This window comes from Drosophila eugracilis, unplaced genomic scaffold, assembly GCF_018153835.1.
Source record: "Drosophila eugracilis isolate 14026-0451.02 unplaced genomic scaffold, ASM1815383v1 contig_90, whole genome shotgun sequence".
NCBI classification, from domain to species: domain Eukaryota; kingdom Metazoa; phylum Arthropoda; class Insecta; order Diptera; family Drosophilidae; genus Drosophila; species Drosophila eugracilis.
Window position 1 is genome coordinate 9,250,409 of NW_024573812.1, and position 18,611 is coordinate 9,269,019.

The window sequence follows — 18,611 nt, forward strand, 5'->3', positions numbered from 1 at the left end:
GTGCGCCGAAAAGGGGGAAACCGGGACAGAACTGGGGAGCTCGCTAAATAATATGGATGACGATGGCCCGGCGACGTGCTGTTGTTGTTATTATTATTTTGCCAGCGTGCTTTGGATAGGTCTTGCCGGTCGCTAGCAACAACGACAACTGGATGGGAATGCGAATGCCCCCATCGGCCTCCACGGCCAAGTTCAGTATCTGTATCTTCGGCACATTCCATTTCCATGGGGCCTATTGTTGCACCACCAACCAACCAGGCAAAGGCGAAACCAACACGAGCAACAGGATTTGCTCCTTTGTGACCCAATTTAAAGCGAGGCGCTAGAGTGCAACTCTATTCCCTGGCCATGTGTGTGGGCGGACTACAGTCGAGAGTCTCTAAACAAAACAATATTGGTGCTTGTGAGGGTATTAACTGTTTAAATAAAGACTATTATGGCTCAACGAATTCTACAATGAATAATCACAACTTTTTGGGGTTTTAAAAATAAGATATATTTACTCGTATTCCGTGTTTAGTCCGAACAATTGCTTAAATATATTATTTTAAAAGCCACACCAAAGGCAAACACTTTACTATAGCTTGCTTGGGAACTTGGGTACTAATACTTTTTGCAAACAAAAAGTTACTTAAAAACTATTCCTGATTTAAATACGTCTTTTTTTCAAATTTAAATCCTTACAATACAGTAAAACAACAATATTTTACAGCATTGATTGAATCCTAAGTGACTTTTCTCCTCCTTAAACTGGTTAGAGAAGCTCCACTGCAGTTAAATCAGGTGAATTGGCCGAGTTCAATACCACCCGCTGTTTGTTTGATGCCATCGATCTTATCGGTTGCAAATTTGAAGGTCGCAGGTGAAGGCCCTGTGAAAACCGTTAAGCCCGACTTGGAATTTTGGGTAGGGTGTTATTATGTTGCGAATAAACTGGGCATTGCTGATAAGCAAAAACAACAACAAGACTCGTGTGTTTTGTTGTCGATTGTCGTCCGGTTTCAGAGTCTCCGTTTTCTCTCTTCTTGTGAAATTAACAGGCACACGCAAAGGGTGTGTATGTGTGAGGCTAAATGCGTCATGCTTACTGACAAATCAAAATCAAGTTATACCCACAATTGAATTTTAAAATATTATTTAACTAAGCAACCAATGTATTGAAATATACATAACGCATTACATTATGTCACATTTTACACGCACTTTACACGCGTGTATTTTACATAGCCCACCAACACTCAGACGTCGAGATAGAGAGAGAGATAAAGAGAGCAAGCATTCCTCAGTCGACGTTGGCAGCGTTTCCACATCGCCTTTGGTTGTTTGCTCTCTTCGTCGGCTTGCTATGCGGTACAGTACGGTTTGCTTTTGCTTTCTCCCACTGGCAATGGTCTCGCCGCCTGGCATTTCTGCTTCTCTGCTTTCCTGCTTTTCTTCCGGAGGCACTGTGAACGCACGCTAATTAGAACCAATAGAAACTGGAACTTAATTGAAAAATTATATTTTATATCAGTTGTCATCCTTAGATTTTTAAACAACAAATAATGATCTTACACAAAAAAAGTATTATGTATATACATAGGTCTTAAAAAATAACATTTATTAATACTTGATTTAGCCTTATTCTGTAGAAATGTTAAAACCCATAGCTTCGATTTAAAATAAAATACAAGCCAAAGCAATTAAAGTAAAACTCAGTTTTAAGAATCAAATGACTGGATTTTTTATTTTTATTATTAAGAAACCATTAAGGTCTTAGCTTAAATTTAAAATTAGGATTCCCAATAATTCCTATTTCGAGGCAATATATAACTTCAAGTGCTACATAAAAAACGCAGGACTCATAATTTTTTTAAATGGTTCCAAAGGTTTTCCTACAATTATATTCACAGATAAGTTTTAGGAATGATCTTTTTAAAAAAGATAACTCAGATAACGTTTTTCAGTTAAAAATATCCACATTTCCAGAGTGGCCGTTAATCTTGCGGCGCTCCATGGAGATCATATACTGGATCTTAGATTGCATCACCATAGCACTGTCCAAGGGCATATTACGGATTTGGGCAGCTACACTCAAGCCAAAATACGTGAATTCGTCTTCGCCTCGCAATCCAAGTCCTAATCCAACTCCATTTGCTTTTCCAGTTACCGATGATCCCAGACCCAACCCCACGATCTCACTCTTTTCAGAGAGGGAGCACGCTGTCGATTGGGGCTGTGGCATCTGAACAGGAGCTGGAAGTGGTGGAGCTGAGTTCATCTCTGTGATCTTGGGCAATGAGGGCGGTGGAGTAGGTGGCTCATCCATGGGCATGGGTGCTGGAAGGACAGTAAACAAGGAAGAGGGTGTAGGAAACGATGGTAACTCTGGGACAGAGCCTTCATCTGGATCGGGTTTGATCTCGGCTTGTATCTTGATAGGCTTCAGCCTTGTCAGACGAATCTGTAGACGCTTCAATTGCGGAGGGGCTTCCTTTTCCAAGTCGTTCTGGGAAAGGATAACAGAGAAGAAACGTAGATATACATAAATATTACACCAAAAACTGTAAAGCAAATGGGACAATACGTTTCTTAGTAAAGTTAAAGTAGTCGGTTATTTACGTAAATTCAAAGAAAACACTCGTTGACAATAGTTATAGAAATTAAGGCACTTATTATAAACTTTAAAATTATCCAAAAGTCCGAAAGACAAAATATATATATATTTTTTTTTATATTGTGTTTAGAGATTTTTAAATATTTTGACATTTGGTATTTCATTATTTTTAAGATCTAAGACGTTATATAGAAAAGTAGACAATGATAATCTCTTACCGTGTCCAAGAACTCTGCCAGGAATCCGTGAAGTGGAGCAAACCAAGGCGTCTTTGGGAAATATCCCGAAATAGTTCGGATCTTCTTCAGCTCCTGATGATACCCAGTGCGTAAATTCTTGATCTTCATCTTTACACCCTGGATGGTTAGGGATGTTTCGTAAGGCTCTATATCAGCATTGATCCCCGCCTGAATTCGCCGATAGGCGGCGTTTCGAGCTCGCCTTAAATAGGGTCGCTTGTTCCAGAGACATGGTTCCCGACCGTAAAGCTCCACGAACTTCACCGTACGCTCATCCGAAAATCGATAGGGCAGTCCGACCGCACCGGGCTGTACCGTAGTATTCATTTCCTAATAGATCTTTTTCCAAAATGCTTTCTATTCTCGAAGAAACCGCTCTGAAAATAGTCCCACTTGTCGAAAAGCACGAAAGATAACCTCTCCGGTAAGCTTCTGCTCGGCAACTGACATGCTTTCTGCTTTTCTGCTGCTTTGCTTGCTCCTCTCCTGGCTTGTCTCGCTCATCTGATGTTGCTTTAGTGATGCTTGCATATGAATTTTTTATACAATTTCGCTTTCACATTAACCTAGCTTTTTAAAAAGCACTAGAAAACTAACGCTGTTTTATATTATATTAGCATTTCTAGCACTGAAATTATTAAATTAGCATTTCTAGCACTGAAAATAACATTTTTGTCCCTCAAAAAGTTGAATAATAAGCTCAAATGCACGGATGTAGAGTTAAGAAAAGTTTCCAACTCCCAAAATCCCAAATAAAAGTTTGTAAACAATGATTTTTTGAAGCATTTCCAAAGCAAAAACGAAAGAAAATCGTGCTGACAATGTGCTTTGTTGCTTTTGCAGCGCTGCTTGAGAACGAGCAAGAGAGAAAGAAAAGGCGCAGGTCCGTTATTTGAGAGGCGCTCTTGATATCAGTGGCGTATCCAAAGGGGGCCTTTGTTGAGATTCCCAAAAACTATAATAATGTGATAACTTGAACTATTTCTGTCTCTTTAAATATTATTTTAAAAGGTTCGACATTACTAATTTGGTTAAAATGCAATGAAATTAGACAATATGGTTGTGGCTTTACCCCCAAAACCATATTGTCAAATTCAAGATTTCAATTCAAAGCATTTTAAAAGCTACCTCCGTTTAGCGCTAAATTTACAAACATTTAATAAACATGTATGTTAATGTATAAGATTTTAAGCAATTAAGTACTTAAGCTGATCCCTCATATTTAAATCCTATAAACACCCATGTAATCTTAAATTTACATACACATTCATACACTCAAACATAATAAAGCTGAATTGAAGTTGTTGAACGTACATATGCTTTGCCTCTCTCTTTTGCAACTTGAGTCGGTAGAATTTGATCGCCAGTGTATTGAATTGAGCATTAACAGCAGCTGTTAATTAACAGTTAGCATTTTCGCCTTTGCGTTTTTGCGTTAATATTACATTTCAAAGCCTTTGAAACAATTCTTTGTACTAATGCGCTCCTCATGCAATCTAGATGCAACGGAATACAGTTTCTACCCTTCAGGTAGGTTCTATCATCATCTGCCTGTTTTTCTTTTCCTTTGCTCTAGCTGCTTCCCTTGTCTTGCTTTATCCTTGGCTATTGTGAACTTGCAACAGCGCGTGACATCGTTATCCTTTGCAACGCCTTGAGGAAAAACTGCAGCGACAATTCCGGGATCCATCTATTGTTCCCGTTTTCGGGCATTTACCATTTGATTGTGGGAAAATGCATGACAGCATCTGCCGTCGAAAATCTTGCCGAAATGTAACGGTTATTTCCCTATTAGGATATGGTTTTCGTAATATTAAAGTAAATAATGTGCAGGGCACAGTTAAAATATATTGCATGATGCATTAAATAAAATTTCTTCTATTGTTATATTATGTTTTCGATCCTCCGATATTTTATTTTGAAAGGAATTATTAATGAGAATAAAGTATTAATTTTAATACAAATCTTAACACTTTTGAATTAGTAACAATATTTTAAGAATTTTTAAATTTTATACATTTATATTTTTTGTTTGTTTTCATATTTCATGATTTAAAAAGAAAAGTAGGGCGTTTGTCAGTTCATCTGTTCGAATATTTATAGGGGAAAAATCATCATACAGGTGAAAAAATCGTCAAGCAAAGGAGAGATTAAGTCGTATTACAGTTGAACCGAAGCAAAGTTTTTAAAAATAAGTAATTTTAAGCAAGAAAGTAAGGTTACATCAAATACATAATATATACATGCATATTTATTTTTAAAAGGAAAATATTTTTTAAAGTTTTATTAAATATTTTTGTTATTAATATTCCCTGCTGTTTTCCGAGGCAATTGCTGCATATAAAATTTGGCGCCATTTTTAAATAGCGACCCTCGTTCTTTTTGTGGTATGCTTACTATTTCAGCGAGACGGTTGCTCTGGTTTCCTCGCAAGTATGCGTACATGTACATAAGTGAAAAAATGAATGTTGCAAAATATTGTTATCTTTATCAGGAATCGAAGGGAAATTCGCATTTAATTTGCTATTCCCATCTAGTTTGTCTATTATTACGGCAAACGCATTTTCCCAGCTTAGCGTTTTATTTGTTTTTACATGCCATTTATCATTTTCCGTTTTGCTCACCATCGCTGAGAGAGAGAGAGGGAGAGAAACGCTTGTCATTCTCAACTCTCACTAACACAAGAAACAGCTGCATCGCCGTCGACGTCGCTGCCAGTCGGCATATCCCTCTACCTACTCGATTTCGTACTTTTCGTTCTGCCGACAGACGCGTTGTTCCGTACAGTTCGATTTGGGCATCACAAGAGCAAGGTTGGTTTTCTCTACTCAGTTCTTAAAAACATTGTGCAAAAATATTATTTATAAAGTATATTAAAATATGTTGTTACATATAAGTTAAAAGTGCAAAGAGTTATGAAGCAGAAGAGTGAAATTGCAGTTTAACGGTGTGCAATAAGTTGTGAATAATCATCAAGCAAGCAGCGCGTGTCTGTACCCCAAGGCAAAAAAGAAGAGCAGAGAAAGCGTTGCCATTTTCGCTTTGACTTCTTTTCTTTGCTCCCTGCTTCTTAGGCCTCGCCTCAAAATGGCCGCCAATGCCACAAATTAACGTATATTTCCGCCCACAAAACTAGCAATTCACAAAAGAATTTATTTTTTAAATGCTAGTCTAAACGCGCGCCTTTTCCGCTTTACTATTTCCTATAAGATATGCGTTTTTGTGCATTTGTTTTTACCCGACATTTAGCGTTTTCTCTTTTAATTCGCCGGTTCGGTGAGAGAGCGAGAGAGAGTCGGCATTGTGCTCTCAGCGAGAGAATGTGAGCTGTAAGAGTACAGCTAATTTTTTGAAACTTATTGGTTTGTTTTGTTTGTTTAATACTAGAAAACATTGCTTTTGTGCGACTTTTTGGTTTTGTAAAGATAAAACTTAAGAAGACATAAAAAATTCGAAAAGAAAGCCAAACCGCACAGACACGCTACTCTCCCTTAACCGAACATCTGCCGCCTTCATTTTTTTGCGCACCTCTGTCGACGTTGACTGCGACAGAGGAGTACGTGTGAGAGCGCCGCCTTCATTTTTGGCAGTCGACGCCAACTCGTTCACTTATTTTCGAAGAACGAGCGGCAAAGGTTGGTGAACGCAGGGCAAGAAATTAAATAAAACTTAAAAAAAAAAACATAAATTTGTGTGATAAATACCAGACAAACAAAGTGATAAACTGGCTTATTGATTCAATAAGCAGCTAGTTTTAGAATTACATTAAAGAGAAACAGAGAGATATAAAGAGAGCGTGGTGATTAGCATCATCATTAATTACTTGAAGTCCTTTCAGAATACAGTCTTTTGGCTGAAAAAATAAGTGTTTTTCCTTAAAACCTGTACCTCAAAATGCCTCTTCCAAGGCATTTTTGAGGTTTTTTCATACATTTTGAGAGCGCATCGCAGTCTGTACCAATATATGGCAGTCATCGCATACAGAAAAAGTGTTGCCATTTCGCTGCTTTTTCACATTCGCCGTCAAAATTAGTGCCTCTTTTGTAGCCAAATGACTGGGCTTTTTGGTCCTCTAAAATAATTGCAAATTGCCATATCAAAGGTCTAGGCATACTCCTGGGTACAACGCCAATTAATTTCATATTAATTATTAAGTGGCGCGCGTTCAAGCAGATAGAAGAAGAAGCGGAAAGCGGGAGAGAGCAAGCGCGCGCGCGCATTTTTCAGTTTTATTTCTTCGTCAAGAGCGCTGAGCGGTAGCCGTAGTAGTAGTGCCATCTCGCTTGTACCGCCATTGCTTTGCACCGGTGGTGGCTCGCTATCTCACTCACACTACCCCTGTTGTTGCTCTTGGTACAGGAACATGGCGCGCTGCTAAAAAGAAAATGTGCTGCCCATAACATTTTGAATTAAAGTGTTTAGTTGTAACCGAAGAGTACAGTACTACAGAAGAGTTATAGGTTAATAATGGGTGATTTTAAACAAAAATATAAATTTTAATGACAAAAACTAGTTAGAAAATGTATTTATTAGCTGTTCTAGAAAGAAGTTTGGTCTGTAATTGCTTGGCTTTCTTTTAAAATAAAAGTCAGTGACTCGCATTTTAGTGCAGGTCTGATCTTAAAGTTCTTAGATAAAGGAAAGAAATTTATGTGTAAGGAAACGGGAGAGGCCACTAAAAAAATAATCCAATTAAAAATTAACTTAATATTTAAGTATAGTAGAGATTAAGTTAATTATTAGTTATATACCGATCGATTAATAGGGGGAAAATGTAATAAACTATATAATCTAAAACTTGTTTGAGAAGGGCTATCTATAGGAATAGGCTGGCTTTTATATAGAAATAAGCAGTAATAGTGAAATTAAAAAAATTGGCTTATAATTATTAATTTTTACCTTTATTTTACTTACAGCTCGAAGCAAATATTACCTAGTGTTACACTTGTTAAATAGTTTCAACAAAAAACACAAATTAAAATGGCCGATAAACCAAAACGCCCACTCTCCGCCTACATGCTGTGGCTCAACAGTGCCCGCGAGTCGATCAAGCGGGAGAATCCCGGCATCAAGGTCACTGAAGTGGCCAAGCGCGGTGGTGAATTATGGAGGGCAATGAAGGATAAGTCGGTAAGTACAAATTGAATCGCTCATTCAACCGAAGATCTTTACTAACGTGCTATAATTTCTTTCATTGATCATTAGGAGTGGGAGGCAAAGGCTGCCAAGGCCAAGGATGACTACGATAGGGCCGTCAAGGAGTTTGAGGCTAATGGTGGTGGTGGCGGTGCTGCCAATGGTGGAGCCAAAAAGCGCGCGAAACCAGCGAAAAAGGCGTCGAAGAAGAGCAAGAAAGATGAGTCAGATGAAGACGAGGATGATGAGAGCGAGTAGACTGCTCATACTTACCCTTATCCATCACCAAGTCACACACACACCACACACAACAAGCCAGAATCCACAAGAAAACAAAAACACTGGTGGCAACACCGCATCCCAACATCAACATCCACAAATTATCCCTTAAATAGTTTAGAAAGCCAAGCCCGATCGATCTGTCATCGTATCAAAACGCAGCACAGCGGCAACAAGCGAGAACTGTTAAGGCTGCAACTGCAACTAAAAACGCAAGAGAGGAGAACAAAAATACGTGAAAATAAGCAAAAATTGTATTTATACATATGAATTTAAGTTTATAGTAGTCGTTTCTTTTATAATACCCATATACAAAGAAGGAGACAACCAACAGGAAAGGAGAAGAAAGTCAGAGAAGGAGAAGAATGTACGTTAAGGTGTTTTTTTTCGTTTCTGCCGACGTTTCAGGCGTTTAAGAAATTCGAGAGAAAAATCTATCTTGCATATAAATTTTGTAAAGTAAACGATAAAATAATTCCATTAAAAATAAAAAAAAAGATACAAAAAATGGCAAATTGTTCTCTCAGTAGTTGGCTGAACTTGACTCGATTAAGATCTGTTGATAACTTAAGGATCGGGCTTGCTTAGAGGGAGAAATGAATGATCCACTTCACAGACAAAGTACACAAAATGAAAACAACAAACAAACAAACAAAACACCGCAAATGAAACAAACGAAATAACGCTCAGGTCTTTTCGTCATTTTGCATTAAACTTAAATGTTTAACGTCTTGTTAGCTAAAGATGTATAGCAGAAGAGGAATTCGGAAGGTAGATGAGATAAGCAGATGTAATTGCATTTAATCGGTAGTTTTAATTGATAACTATACGTATAATTTAATGAGAAAACATACAAAATAAAATAAATACATTTTTTAAATGCGTTGAAAATTGTGCCATCTCTTTATTAGCTGGGTGAAAATTAAGAAAAACAATCTTAGATTTTGGTATTTTAAACTTTTTATTTTTAAATATCATTATGAATTCAATAGTTGCTACACTCTAAAATGATTTCTTTCGTTTCCGTTAGTTATTCAAAAATCAATGCAATGATTTCTGTGGGATTTAGTGTTATATTATATTATGTTTAACTATTTATCGTATGCGATATCGCATACAAATACCATCAGAGTTTTTGTCTTCACTTTGGGATTATCAAATGTTTAACAGATCTACAATTAAAACAACCCTTTAAACAATATCTTTCCAATGCAATTAATGGTTTTGATGATTCGTGTTGCTTTGAGAGGGTTGCTCAGGTGAAACACGAAGAGATTAAAGCTTAAATTTAGATACATGCTCCTTAAGTGGCGCCAGATCTTATAAATTAAGTATTGGGGCCTTTGTTTTTTGGTTTTCCACGGTGTACAAAAACAGAACGGTGTTGCGCTTATTTATTATTCAGCTTAGACTACGAAGTTATGGCAAACAAAAAACAAAGTCTCTCTCAGAGCCTTTCCACATAAGAAACAAAGAAGTCAAGAAACGAAAGAAGCTGTTCCAAAAAGGGTGTCCATAGCGTTGTTGTGGGATTTGCCTTGGCACCCACCAGGAGATCTCCAACTATCTGCCCCTGCCTTGCCATATCTTTAATTGCGATTCAGCCAGAATATTGTCTTAAGAACGAAGTAGGCTAGACCCAGACAGTAGACGATCTTCTCCCGCTGCGTGCGCTGCTCATTGTTAATCTCGATATTTAGCACCCGGCGATTTAGTTTGGCCAACTGACGTCTCAGATACAGTATCTCCTCGTGGGGCGTCAGCTCTCCCATGGGTGTACCCTCGCGATGCGCTAGCATAGAGGCATCTAGGTTATTGTGTTGCTGCTGATTCAACTGTGAACGCTTGCTGGCACTGCCCGTGGTCAACTGGAAAAAGGCAAAGATTTAAGGATTAGTGATTCTTAAAGTATGATTAAGTTTTGGTACCATTTCTTGGGTGTTTTTACTAAGAAAATATAAGGAAAGTGCAAGAATTTGGAAATTCCTTGACAGATTTCGAAAGGGTTAGTAGCCGTACATAAAGTTTAAAAAACTTTTCCTTCAAAGAACCAAATTTTCTTGAGATAAAGCTTCAGTGCTGATAATTATTAGTAATAATCACTTTTTGGAATTTAGTTTCAGTTTTAACAAGTTTTTTAATTACATATTTTATCTAAGTAACCCTCTTTCAAAAATCGTTACCAACATATTTACTTTATAAAATTTTCAATATAACAGGGCATAGAATCTAACTAACTCAGCAGATTATTTTTTAGGTTCTTAGTAAAAATATTTAAGGTTTCTTTTATCAATTGATTGTCAAAGAAAAAATGAAAATCTACACTTGTCAAAACAGTTTTACTATAAACAATCAACATTCAAATAATTCCCTCAAACTCTAAATTTCTGTGTAGTCAACAATTTTTGCTTTTCGGTCCGAACAATGACAACCAGCCCAAGCTTTGCTGAAGTGGATGTTGGCGAGCTGCCGAAACTGGAGGCCATCATCAGGGCCCTGAAATGCGAGCAGACTGGTCACATTATGGAGGCGATACTGCTCTATGAGGAGAGCATCTTCAAGTTGTCCCAAATGGCTGAGGCGGAGCCTAGCCATCGCCAGCTATGTGGGAAGTACTTGAAGATGTACGAGGCGCGGGCCAAACAGCTGAGGGATCAGGTCAAGGGTCACTTGCAGAGCAGCCGAATGCTGGATCACATCATCATCGAGCAGGGTGCCAGGGGCAGGAGCTACCAGCGATTGTTTGGCCCGTATTTGGACGACGGCGTCCGTGAAGCCCATCTCAACGAGCCTCATCTCACGGAGCCGTCTCACTTTAGAAATCTGCTTAACTTTCTGGAGGTGCTGGTCAAGAACTGTCGATATCTAAAGTACATTCGCTTGACCACTCGACCAGATCCGCTGGCACCAAAAAATCAATTACAGATGCTACAGCAGATGAAGAACGACCTGGCCGTTGGCAATATCCAGATGAACTTCCAAATGGACAACAGCCTGCATGATCGCAAAATTGTGCTCAGCTCGGGAGTGGTCATCAAGATTGGCAGAGGTCTCCACTACTTTGAGCCAATGGAGAGCTCTTACACCCTTGGTCTATGCGATTTTGATTTTCGCAAATGCCTGGCCACCGAGGTAGACATCTGGAAGTGTCGAGCTTTTGCTAAGCGGCTCAAGGAACCGCAGGACGGCGAGTATCAAGCCTCGAAGGAGGATCGTCCGCAGGCACATGGCTACTCCAGCGATTAGCAAGAGTGAGAGTGAGATTTGGTCGTCGGTTGGAATTAGGTCAGCCGCCTTATCACAGCAGTACACGGAATTAATAAAAGCAGCAGGTTGTTAATCTCTTGGCTGATTGAATGGGCGGGAAGCTAATGGTGATCGCTGATTGCCATTCCCAGTTATGGCATTGCATCATGTCTGGATTGTATAGTATTGTGGGAAATGCTCTTTTGAAGAATTTTCAGATAATGATGGTTAATTAAGTATGAGTTTAAACTATTAAAATTTATCATATACTTATTTCAAGTGATTAAAATATTTTCGACTAACACTAATAAAAGAAATCAGCCGCAGGTAATTCTAGTGTGTGCTGATAAGACTTATAATGTTTGTAGGAAGTTTGTGAAATCGTAGACAATAAATCCAAAAGTTGTAATTGACCGTTGAATCTATATAAAAGTATGTATGTATATAGAATATATGTAATAGAAATTATAAAAATTTCCACATTGTACCAATTTAAAGTATTCAACGAAGTAATCTAGGATATAAACATGATATAAAATGAAAAATATAAATTCGACTCTAAAAACATGAAATAGTATAATGTTATGTATTCGAGATGCTCATTAGGATATCCTATTTTTCCTTAGTATCTAGGGAAAAATAAACCTTAAATTAAGCAAAATCATTCGCTTTAAATTCAATTAGAATTAAAAAAAAAAAAAGAATAGAAAAACACTGAATAAAACGTGATTCTCTGTAAGAAAAGCTATCACTATCACAACTTTCCAACTTGAGTGCCTGCTGATAAGTCCATCTTATATTTACTCACCTGGGAATCCGATTCCACGGAGTGGGTGTCGTTTGTATGGAAACCCATTCGGGCGACCCCATTGGCACGCACATATTGGGTGGCCGTCTGACCCTCCTCGTCGTCGGCGTCTTCGTCGAGATCATGACCATAGAGATGATGGCCATTAGCCCGGATGGGCGAGCTCTCCTCGGAGGCCGAGGGAAAGTGGTGATCGGTGAGGGTGATGACACGCGGAGGCGTTTGGACGCGCACCAAACCGATCGAAGGGTTCTTGGGCAGAATAGAGTTTTCCAGCTGGATTTCCCGCGGTGCAGAACGAGTTTCCAAGTGCTGATTGTGACCCAAGACCACAATTCTATCCGGGACATTCATGTCAATCTTGTCATGGTAGTTCCAGGAGCTGATCATTCCATTCTGGTTAGATAGCAGTAAATCCTCGTCGGAAAACTCGCCAGTGGCCTTAATTCTCTTGGGAACCCGCATCTTGTCGTTGATTTCGTGGGCAAATTTGGCCTCATTGTAGAGATCATCGTCCAAGCCATTGAACATGGGTGTCGGCGATTGCGGGGTCCCCATAGCGATGTCCTGGGTCTTCCTTAGATCTGATCGTATTCGTATTTTTAGCTATTTCGCAGCGCTACTTTTGGTTTCTTCGTTGTTTTTCCAATTTTTTTTTTATTTCAAGGAGGCGGCCGTGAGAGAGACGTTTTCATAATAAATTAGTAATCAGAATTTAGCTTGGGCAACATTTTCGTATGTGTTTTGTGTGTGTCTGTTGTGGTTGGTGTTTTTCAAATGCTTTATACTTACATTGCTTGAGAAGTGACAGAAAAATGTCCGGATAATCCGTAATATTTTACAATTTTTTTCTCCTGCCTTTTGTTATGTGTGTAAGGAGATTCGGGATAGAATGTGCTAAAAAATACCAAAAATGACTGGCACTGTTCTGTTACTTGACAGTGCTGAATCTCTGGCTTTATTTAAGCCAATAGGTTACAAAATATTCAGCGCTATTTCTAGTTGTTATACTCTCAAAATGCTCCTTTACCGTTTTTCTGCAGCGTAATTAGCAATGTCTTGCTGTTAGTGTGGCTTGTTAAGTTTCTGTTACGACTAACAGAAAAAGGATTACTGTTAATATTCACAGCAACTGAACATACATAATTATTATTTATTTATTAATTAATATTTCAAATTATTAGTTCTCTTAACATTTGCTAAATAAACTTTTTGTAATTATTAATTTTACTTGGTTTCCGCTATTTTAAAGTGCTTAAAAAAACCATACGCAAGAGTGTGGGAAAAAATTTATAAATAAAAGACACACAAACCTTCAAATTGTTGTTTTTTAATCCTTATTGAATTAACTATATATACATTGAATATATTATATTGATAAAAGACTATATTTTGAAATACCCAAAAACAAACTAAAAATTGTTTAAGGTACTCACCACAAGCAATATTAACATCAAGTCGCGTGCTGTTAGGCGCATTCGGTGTTAGCCAACACTGAAATATACCAACGCAAGAGGGCCGCGCTCATTTTACAACAAAATTTCCTCAACCGCCGACAGCCAGACGCGCGTCTTTTTTTTATCAAGTGATTAATGCTGATTTTACGGCGATTCATAAGGCACAGGAAGTGAAAAATTACAACTAAACTGAATTAGAAGTGAGTAATAAAGTTGTAAACCGTTAAAAGTTGCTAAAACATAGTTAAACAACATTTAAAAATGTTGAGCTACTAGGCGATCGAGAGAGTGAAAAAGAGAGCGGGCTCTGCCAGCGTCGCTGCTAGCTGAATGTACAGTTGCGGCAGCGACGTCGCTTTTCCTTTCGGCGCGCAAACACAAATAAATACAGAAAAATCAAAAATCAAACACAACTAGAGAAAATCACAGATAGTTTTGTTACTAAAATACAATTATAGATTGTGTGTATTTTGTAAACTATAAATAACATATAGCACTCGCCTGAGCAGAAACTAAAGATGATTTTAATTTTGCAGCACGTTTTTTTCTATCGGAAAACACCATGGATCGACGCCTGAGACGCCCGCGTCGCACGGACGACGTGTCCAGCGGTCCAGTGTTGCAACAATCCACACAACCCAGTCTCTTACCGGTGACCCGACGAGCGGGATCTATTACAGCGGCCGCAGCAGCCTCTGCCGTTGGTCCCGCTACCCGGACACGTGCCTCCCCGTCGCGCAACAAGGTCACCGCACCGCCCTCACCCGAACTTGGTCCGCGCACCCGTCGCTCCAGTCGTCCGAGATCATCGGTGGGTCCGTTGACCATATCGGGACCAGGATCCGGTTCCTCGTTGGCCATCAAGGCCGCCATCAAGGCTCGCACGCCCATTCGAGAGGTTTCTGAGGTGAGTTCTCCAGGGAAACCAGTTTGAATGCACTGCAAAAAATCTTGGATATATGTAAGGACTATTACTTAATAATAAATTTATTATGTGATAGGATATGTTATGATCAGCCGTAAATTCCATTTAGTTATGTCACATGGATGAATATCAATATATTGATTTAATGCCCATCCATTATTTCCTTAATTATTGTTTTTGATTTTTCGAAATAAGAATAAATTGGTATTACCCATTCTTTATAGTTGACCCTATGTTAGTAAAAATTATCAGTTTTTCGTATATATCCCTTGTCCCTAGTAACGCATTTTTGATTTGGCAGTCAACCAAGTTAATGATAATCAATAATAACCTTTTGACTTTTCCCTTCAGAGTAATAAAGATACGTATGATAGCGGAGCATATCCATTTCTGGTTAATAGCTCTGTCAGTACACTTTATCGCCTTTTCTTCCTAATATTAATGTAGCGTAGGGTTTGAGGGTTAGCTTACCAAAGACAAAAAAGCAAACCCACTGTTCAAGTTTTTTTTTTAACTGTAAGGTATCGGTATATTTAGCTGATAAGTAGTACCCCCAATTGCTTATCAGCTCAAGGGCTTGCCTTACGCGCTATAATAAGGGAATTTCGAGCGAAGATTACGGACAAATAATTGTCGAGTTAAACTGCTGATTAGTTGTTACTCATACCAAAAAGTATATCCAAGATTAGTTTATTGCTAGTACCTAGGTTATTACCCTTTAAATCGTTACTAAATACCACATTCTTTTTCAGGTAGCATCACCCGTTCGTCAGTCTACCAGCAATTTTCCCACGACGCTGACCACCAACACATCTAGCGGTGCCCCGAATAAATCCTTCAACACAAGCTCCGTTAACAGCGGCAACAACTACAGTCGCACGACTACAACCAGCTCCACCACAACTACCGAGCGCATTGAAATCCGTGCTGAGGGTGATAGCGAGGTGGACACTGATTCCATTCGGAAGCGTATCACCGAAAGACTCCGCAGATCGGTATCGAAGACAATCTCGAATTTGGCAGGAACCCCAGTGACGAACACCGAAGAAGGTAGTCGCTACAGCCGGAGTGTTTCCCGATCAGTATACGACGATGAGAAGTCCTCGAAGCACAGTTACTCCACGGGAGAAGAGGATATCGAAGAGGAAGATGAGCTTGAGGAGGAACAGTTCCGTAGCTTCAATGTCACTCGAAAATCGGCAACTCCGGCAGAAACCTCATGCCGCCAATTGAAGACTCCTCGAGAATTCGGCGGCTGGCCAGGAGCCTTCCTGCTATTGCTTCTGTTGCCCACAGTTGTGTACTATCTCAGCTGGAGCTGCACATCCAGAAATTCCTGTCACTTTAAGCGCTTAAATCTTGGTATTGTACTGGATGTAAACTACTTAACTCGACATGTGTTCCAGCCTCGTGTGGTCGGTGCCTTTGCTGCCTATCAAGTGGTGGTCTTTCTACTAGTGGCCCTTCTACCAGGACGAAGGGTTCATCTCACTCGAGAGACCTATAAGTTTAACTGTCCAGCAGTTGCACTGACCCTTTTATTTGCCGGTGGAGTTGCCGAGTATCTGAAGTATCCGGTTGTGTCTTTCATTCTGCGTCACTATCTTCGTTTCTGTATTTTTGGACTCGTTGGAGCCTTTGTGGCTGCTGCCTGGAGCTACTGGTTGGTGGACAATGCCAAATACAATGTGCTTCGCCAGACGCTGACCAATGATTATGGCAGAACTGGCATCTTTGTGGTGGATTTCGCGCTGGGCAGACAGCTCAATCCCAAGTGGCTGGGACGCGTGGATTGGAAGCAGTTCCAGTACCGACTCTCCTTGGTGACCACTTTGATCTATGCCGTATGTTATATCTACCAGACGGTCGTATGGCCACAGAAGCCACAACTGGCAGAAACAGAAGGAAATCTTCACCTGGTTAAATACTACTGGAACAATGTCAACTATGATGCGGGCATCCTGCTCTCGGCCGGCTGTTTGCTGTTCTACGTTTTGGATTCCATCATATTTGAGCACCACTTGAGCTCGTCTTTTGAGTTGCAACATGAAGGTTATGGTTGCCTGCTGCTCCTGCGCTACGCAGCCACTCCTTATCTGCTGACGGCGGTACCCAAGTATTTCTACGATCAACGCGTGCCGATCTCCTGCTGGTACGCTCCGCTGGGAGTGGCTGCTCTTCTATCTCTGGGATTGCTGATAAAGCGTTATAGCTGCGCCTACAAGTACAAATACCGAGAGAACTCACAGAATCCGATCTTTGCCAATATTGAGACTATTCACACGTATCAGGGAAGCCGTCTGCTGCTCAGTGGAATGTGGGGCTGGGTCAGGCAGCCCAATTATCTCGGTGACATCCTAGCCCTGCTGGCCTTGGCTGCTCCGATGGCCCTGCGTATTGCCTTGCCTCCGCTGTTGGGTCTAAGTTTGATCATTGTGCTGCTGCTACATCGCGCCACCCGAGCTAATGCCAGGAATCAGGCGCGCTATCACTCCTCGTGGCACCGCTATAGCACCCAGGTGCGCAGCTACATTCTGCCCAGGATCTACTAAGGACTTAATTGACGCATTAGTTGACTTTTTTATTTTTGTGGCCATTTTTATTTCGATTTCAGTTTGTTTATATTAAATGTTTCGAATTTGTATATATAAATACGTACTCATATTGTTCCCACACCATCAATATGCATTAATTTAAGTTTTTACTTTCGCCGACAAACATTTAACAAAAAAAAAAACAAATCTTCACACACACACACACACATAAGTTTAAAGTTTAGTTAAAGGCATCCAAAACATCTAGCTGTACGGATTTATGCGCTTAAGATCTATATACTTTAAATAATCATAACTTTATGGAACTATATGGTATGCATATAGAAAGTACTTTTTATACTTAAATATGAAATAAAAAATCCTTAGTTTCTATGCTATAGAGAAACGCACAAAAATGAAAATGGGTTTTATTGGAAATTTTCTGGGTTTTATAACTAATGAAACATGATTTTGGTCTTCAAGAACTACTAATATTCAGCTTGTTAAACACAAAAACTGGCATAGCTACTTCTTTCAGTTAACTGAATTCTATGATAAGCTAGAAAGTGCAATCTTGATAAGTTCTCTAAATCGATTTTCACTTAGAACCAGGCTAGACTTTAAGGTCAACACACCCCCCGAAGTTTTCGAGTTGAATCAAAATACAAATTATGATGGGGCATATTTCATGGCTTTTGGCCAGAGAACTGCGGCTGATGATGATGATGAATGTCAGTCAGCGAATAAAAGAAGTAATTTTGTGTAAAAATACCCGCTCCACCGCCTTTTCGCTCGGTTGGCCGGACGGACGTACCGCATAAAGTTCTTGGGGGTGTGGGCGTGCCCGAAGCCGTTACAACTGTTAATGACATTTACGAATGCTTGTGAGCAACCGAAACTTGGTAGCCCCAGCCATCCCCCTTTCCCCTCACACACATAATGCCAAAATAATGACGAGGTCTGAGCTTGCACCTCCGAAAGGACATTACACTGAAAGAAAAACATTGAACAGAATGAAAAAAAAAATAAAAATTTCAAAATATAATAAATATTATATCAGCAATAATCATATAATATATGAAAATAAAAAAATATATATAATTTTTAATATTTAAAAATTTTTAAAAATAAAACAAAAATAAAAAAAATATTTATTATAATAAAATAAAATAAATAATTTGTGTATTATTCAATTCCAAAAATTATTTGCAGTGTAAACTGCCATTGAAAAATGACGCGGAAACTGTCGAAAAAGAAAGCAAATGGCTGGTAAAAAAAATCATGGAAAACGGCTAGGAAAACCTCAGCGTCGACATTTGCGGTTTGCTATACAAATGACCGACCACCGCCGACTGGCCCCGCCCACTTAACGAAAATTATACAATAATGGC

General features: G+C 39.2%; 5 protein-coding genes across 6 annotated transcripts; 3 read left to right on the plus strand and 2 right to left on the minus strand.

Moving 5' to 3' along the window:
* Positions 1-1,697: 1,697 nt before the first annotated feature.
* LOC108112303 (protein FAM222A) lies at positions 1,698-3,264 on the minus strand. Its single transcript, XM_017222129.1, has 2 exons — positions 2,815-3,264; positions 1,698-2,488 (listed from the first exon to the last, which is right to left on the minus strand). The coding sequence occupies exons 1-2, from the start codon at positions 3,160-3,162 to the stop codon at positions 1,943-1,945; spliced, it is 894 nt and encodes a 297-aa protein (XP_017077618.1). The 5' UTR covers positions 3,163-3,264; the 3' UTR covers positions 1,698-1,942.
* Positions 3,265-5,552: 2,288 nt separating this feature from the next.
* Positions 5,553-9,141, plus strand: LOC108112835 (high mobility group protein D). Its single transcript, XM_017223143.2, has 3 exons — positions 5,553-5,648; positions 7,752-7,965; positions 8,041-9,141. The coding sequence occupies exons 2-3, from the start codon at positions 7,816-7,818 to the stop codon at positions 8,227-8,229; spliced, it is 339 nt and encodes a 112-aa protein (XP_017078632.1). The 5' UTR covers positions 5,553-5,648; positions 7,752-7,815; the 3' UTR covers positions 8,230-9,141.
* A 493-nt stretch (positions 9,142-9,634) lies between these two features.
* On the minus strand, positions 9,635-13,209 carry LOC108112833 (transport and Golgi organization protein 11). Its single transcript, XM_017223141.2, has 3 exons — positions 13,097-13,209; positions 12,305-12,936; positions 9,635-10,118 (listed from the first exon to the last, which is right to left on the minus strand). The coding sequence occupies exons 2-3, from the start codon at positions 12,860-12,862 to the stop codon at positions 9,840-9,842; spliced, it is 837 nt and encodes a 278-aa protein (XP_017078630.1). The 5' UTR covers positions 12,863-12,936; positions 13,097-13,209; the 3' UTR covers positions 9,635-9,839.
* LOC108112834 (MIT domain-containing protein 1) lies at positions 10,129-11,590 on the plus strand. The gene has a single exon (XM_017223142.1). The coding sequence runs from the start codon at positions 10,675-10,677 to the stop codon at positions 11,494-11,496; it is 822 nt and encodes a 273-aa protein (XP_017078631.1). The 5' UTR covers positions 10,129-10,674; the 3' UTR covers positions 11,497-11,590.
* A 620-nt stretch (positions 13,210-13,829) lies between the features above and the next one.
* On the plus strand, positions 13,830-17,636 carry LOC108112832 (lamin-B receptor). 2 transcript variants are annotated; one of them, XM_017223138.2, is made up of 3 exons: positions 13,830-13,961; positions 14,298-14,668; positions 15,439-17,636. In XM_017223138.2, exons 2-3 carry the CDS (start codon positions 14,324-14,326, stop codon positions 17,236-17,238), a joined length of 2,145 nt encoding a protein of 714 aa, XP_017078627.1. In that variant the 5' UTR covers positions 13,830-13,961; positions 14,298-14,323; the 3' UTR covers positions 17,239-17,636. The 2 variants fall into 2 exon arrangements, with proteins under 2 accessions (XP_017078627.1, XP_017078629.1); XM_017223140.2 differs by lacking the exon at positions 13,830-13,961 and adding an exon at positions 14,118-14,222.
* The last annotated feature ends 975 nt before the right edge of the window (positions 17,637-18,611 follow it).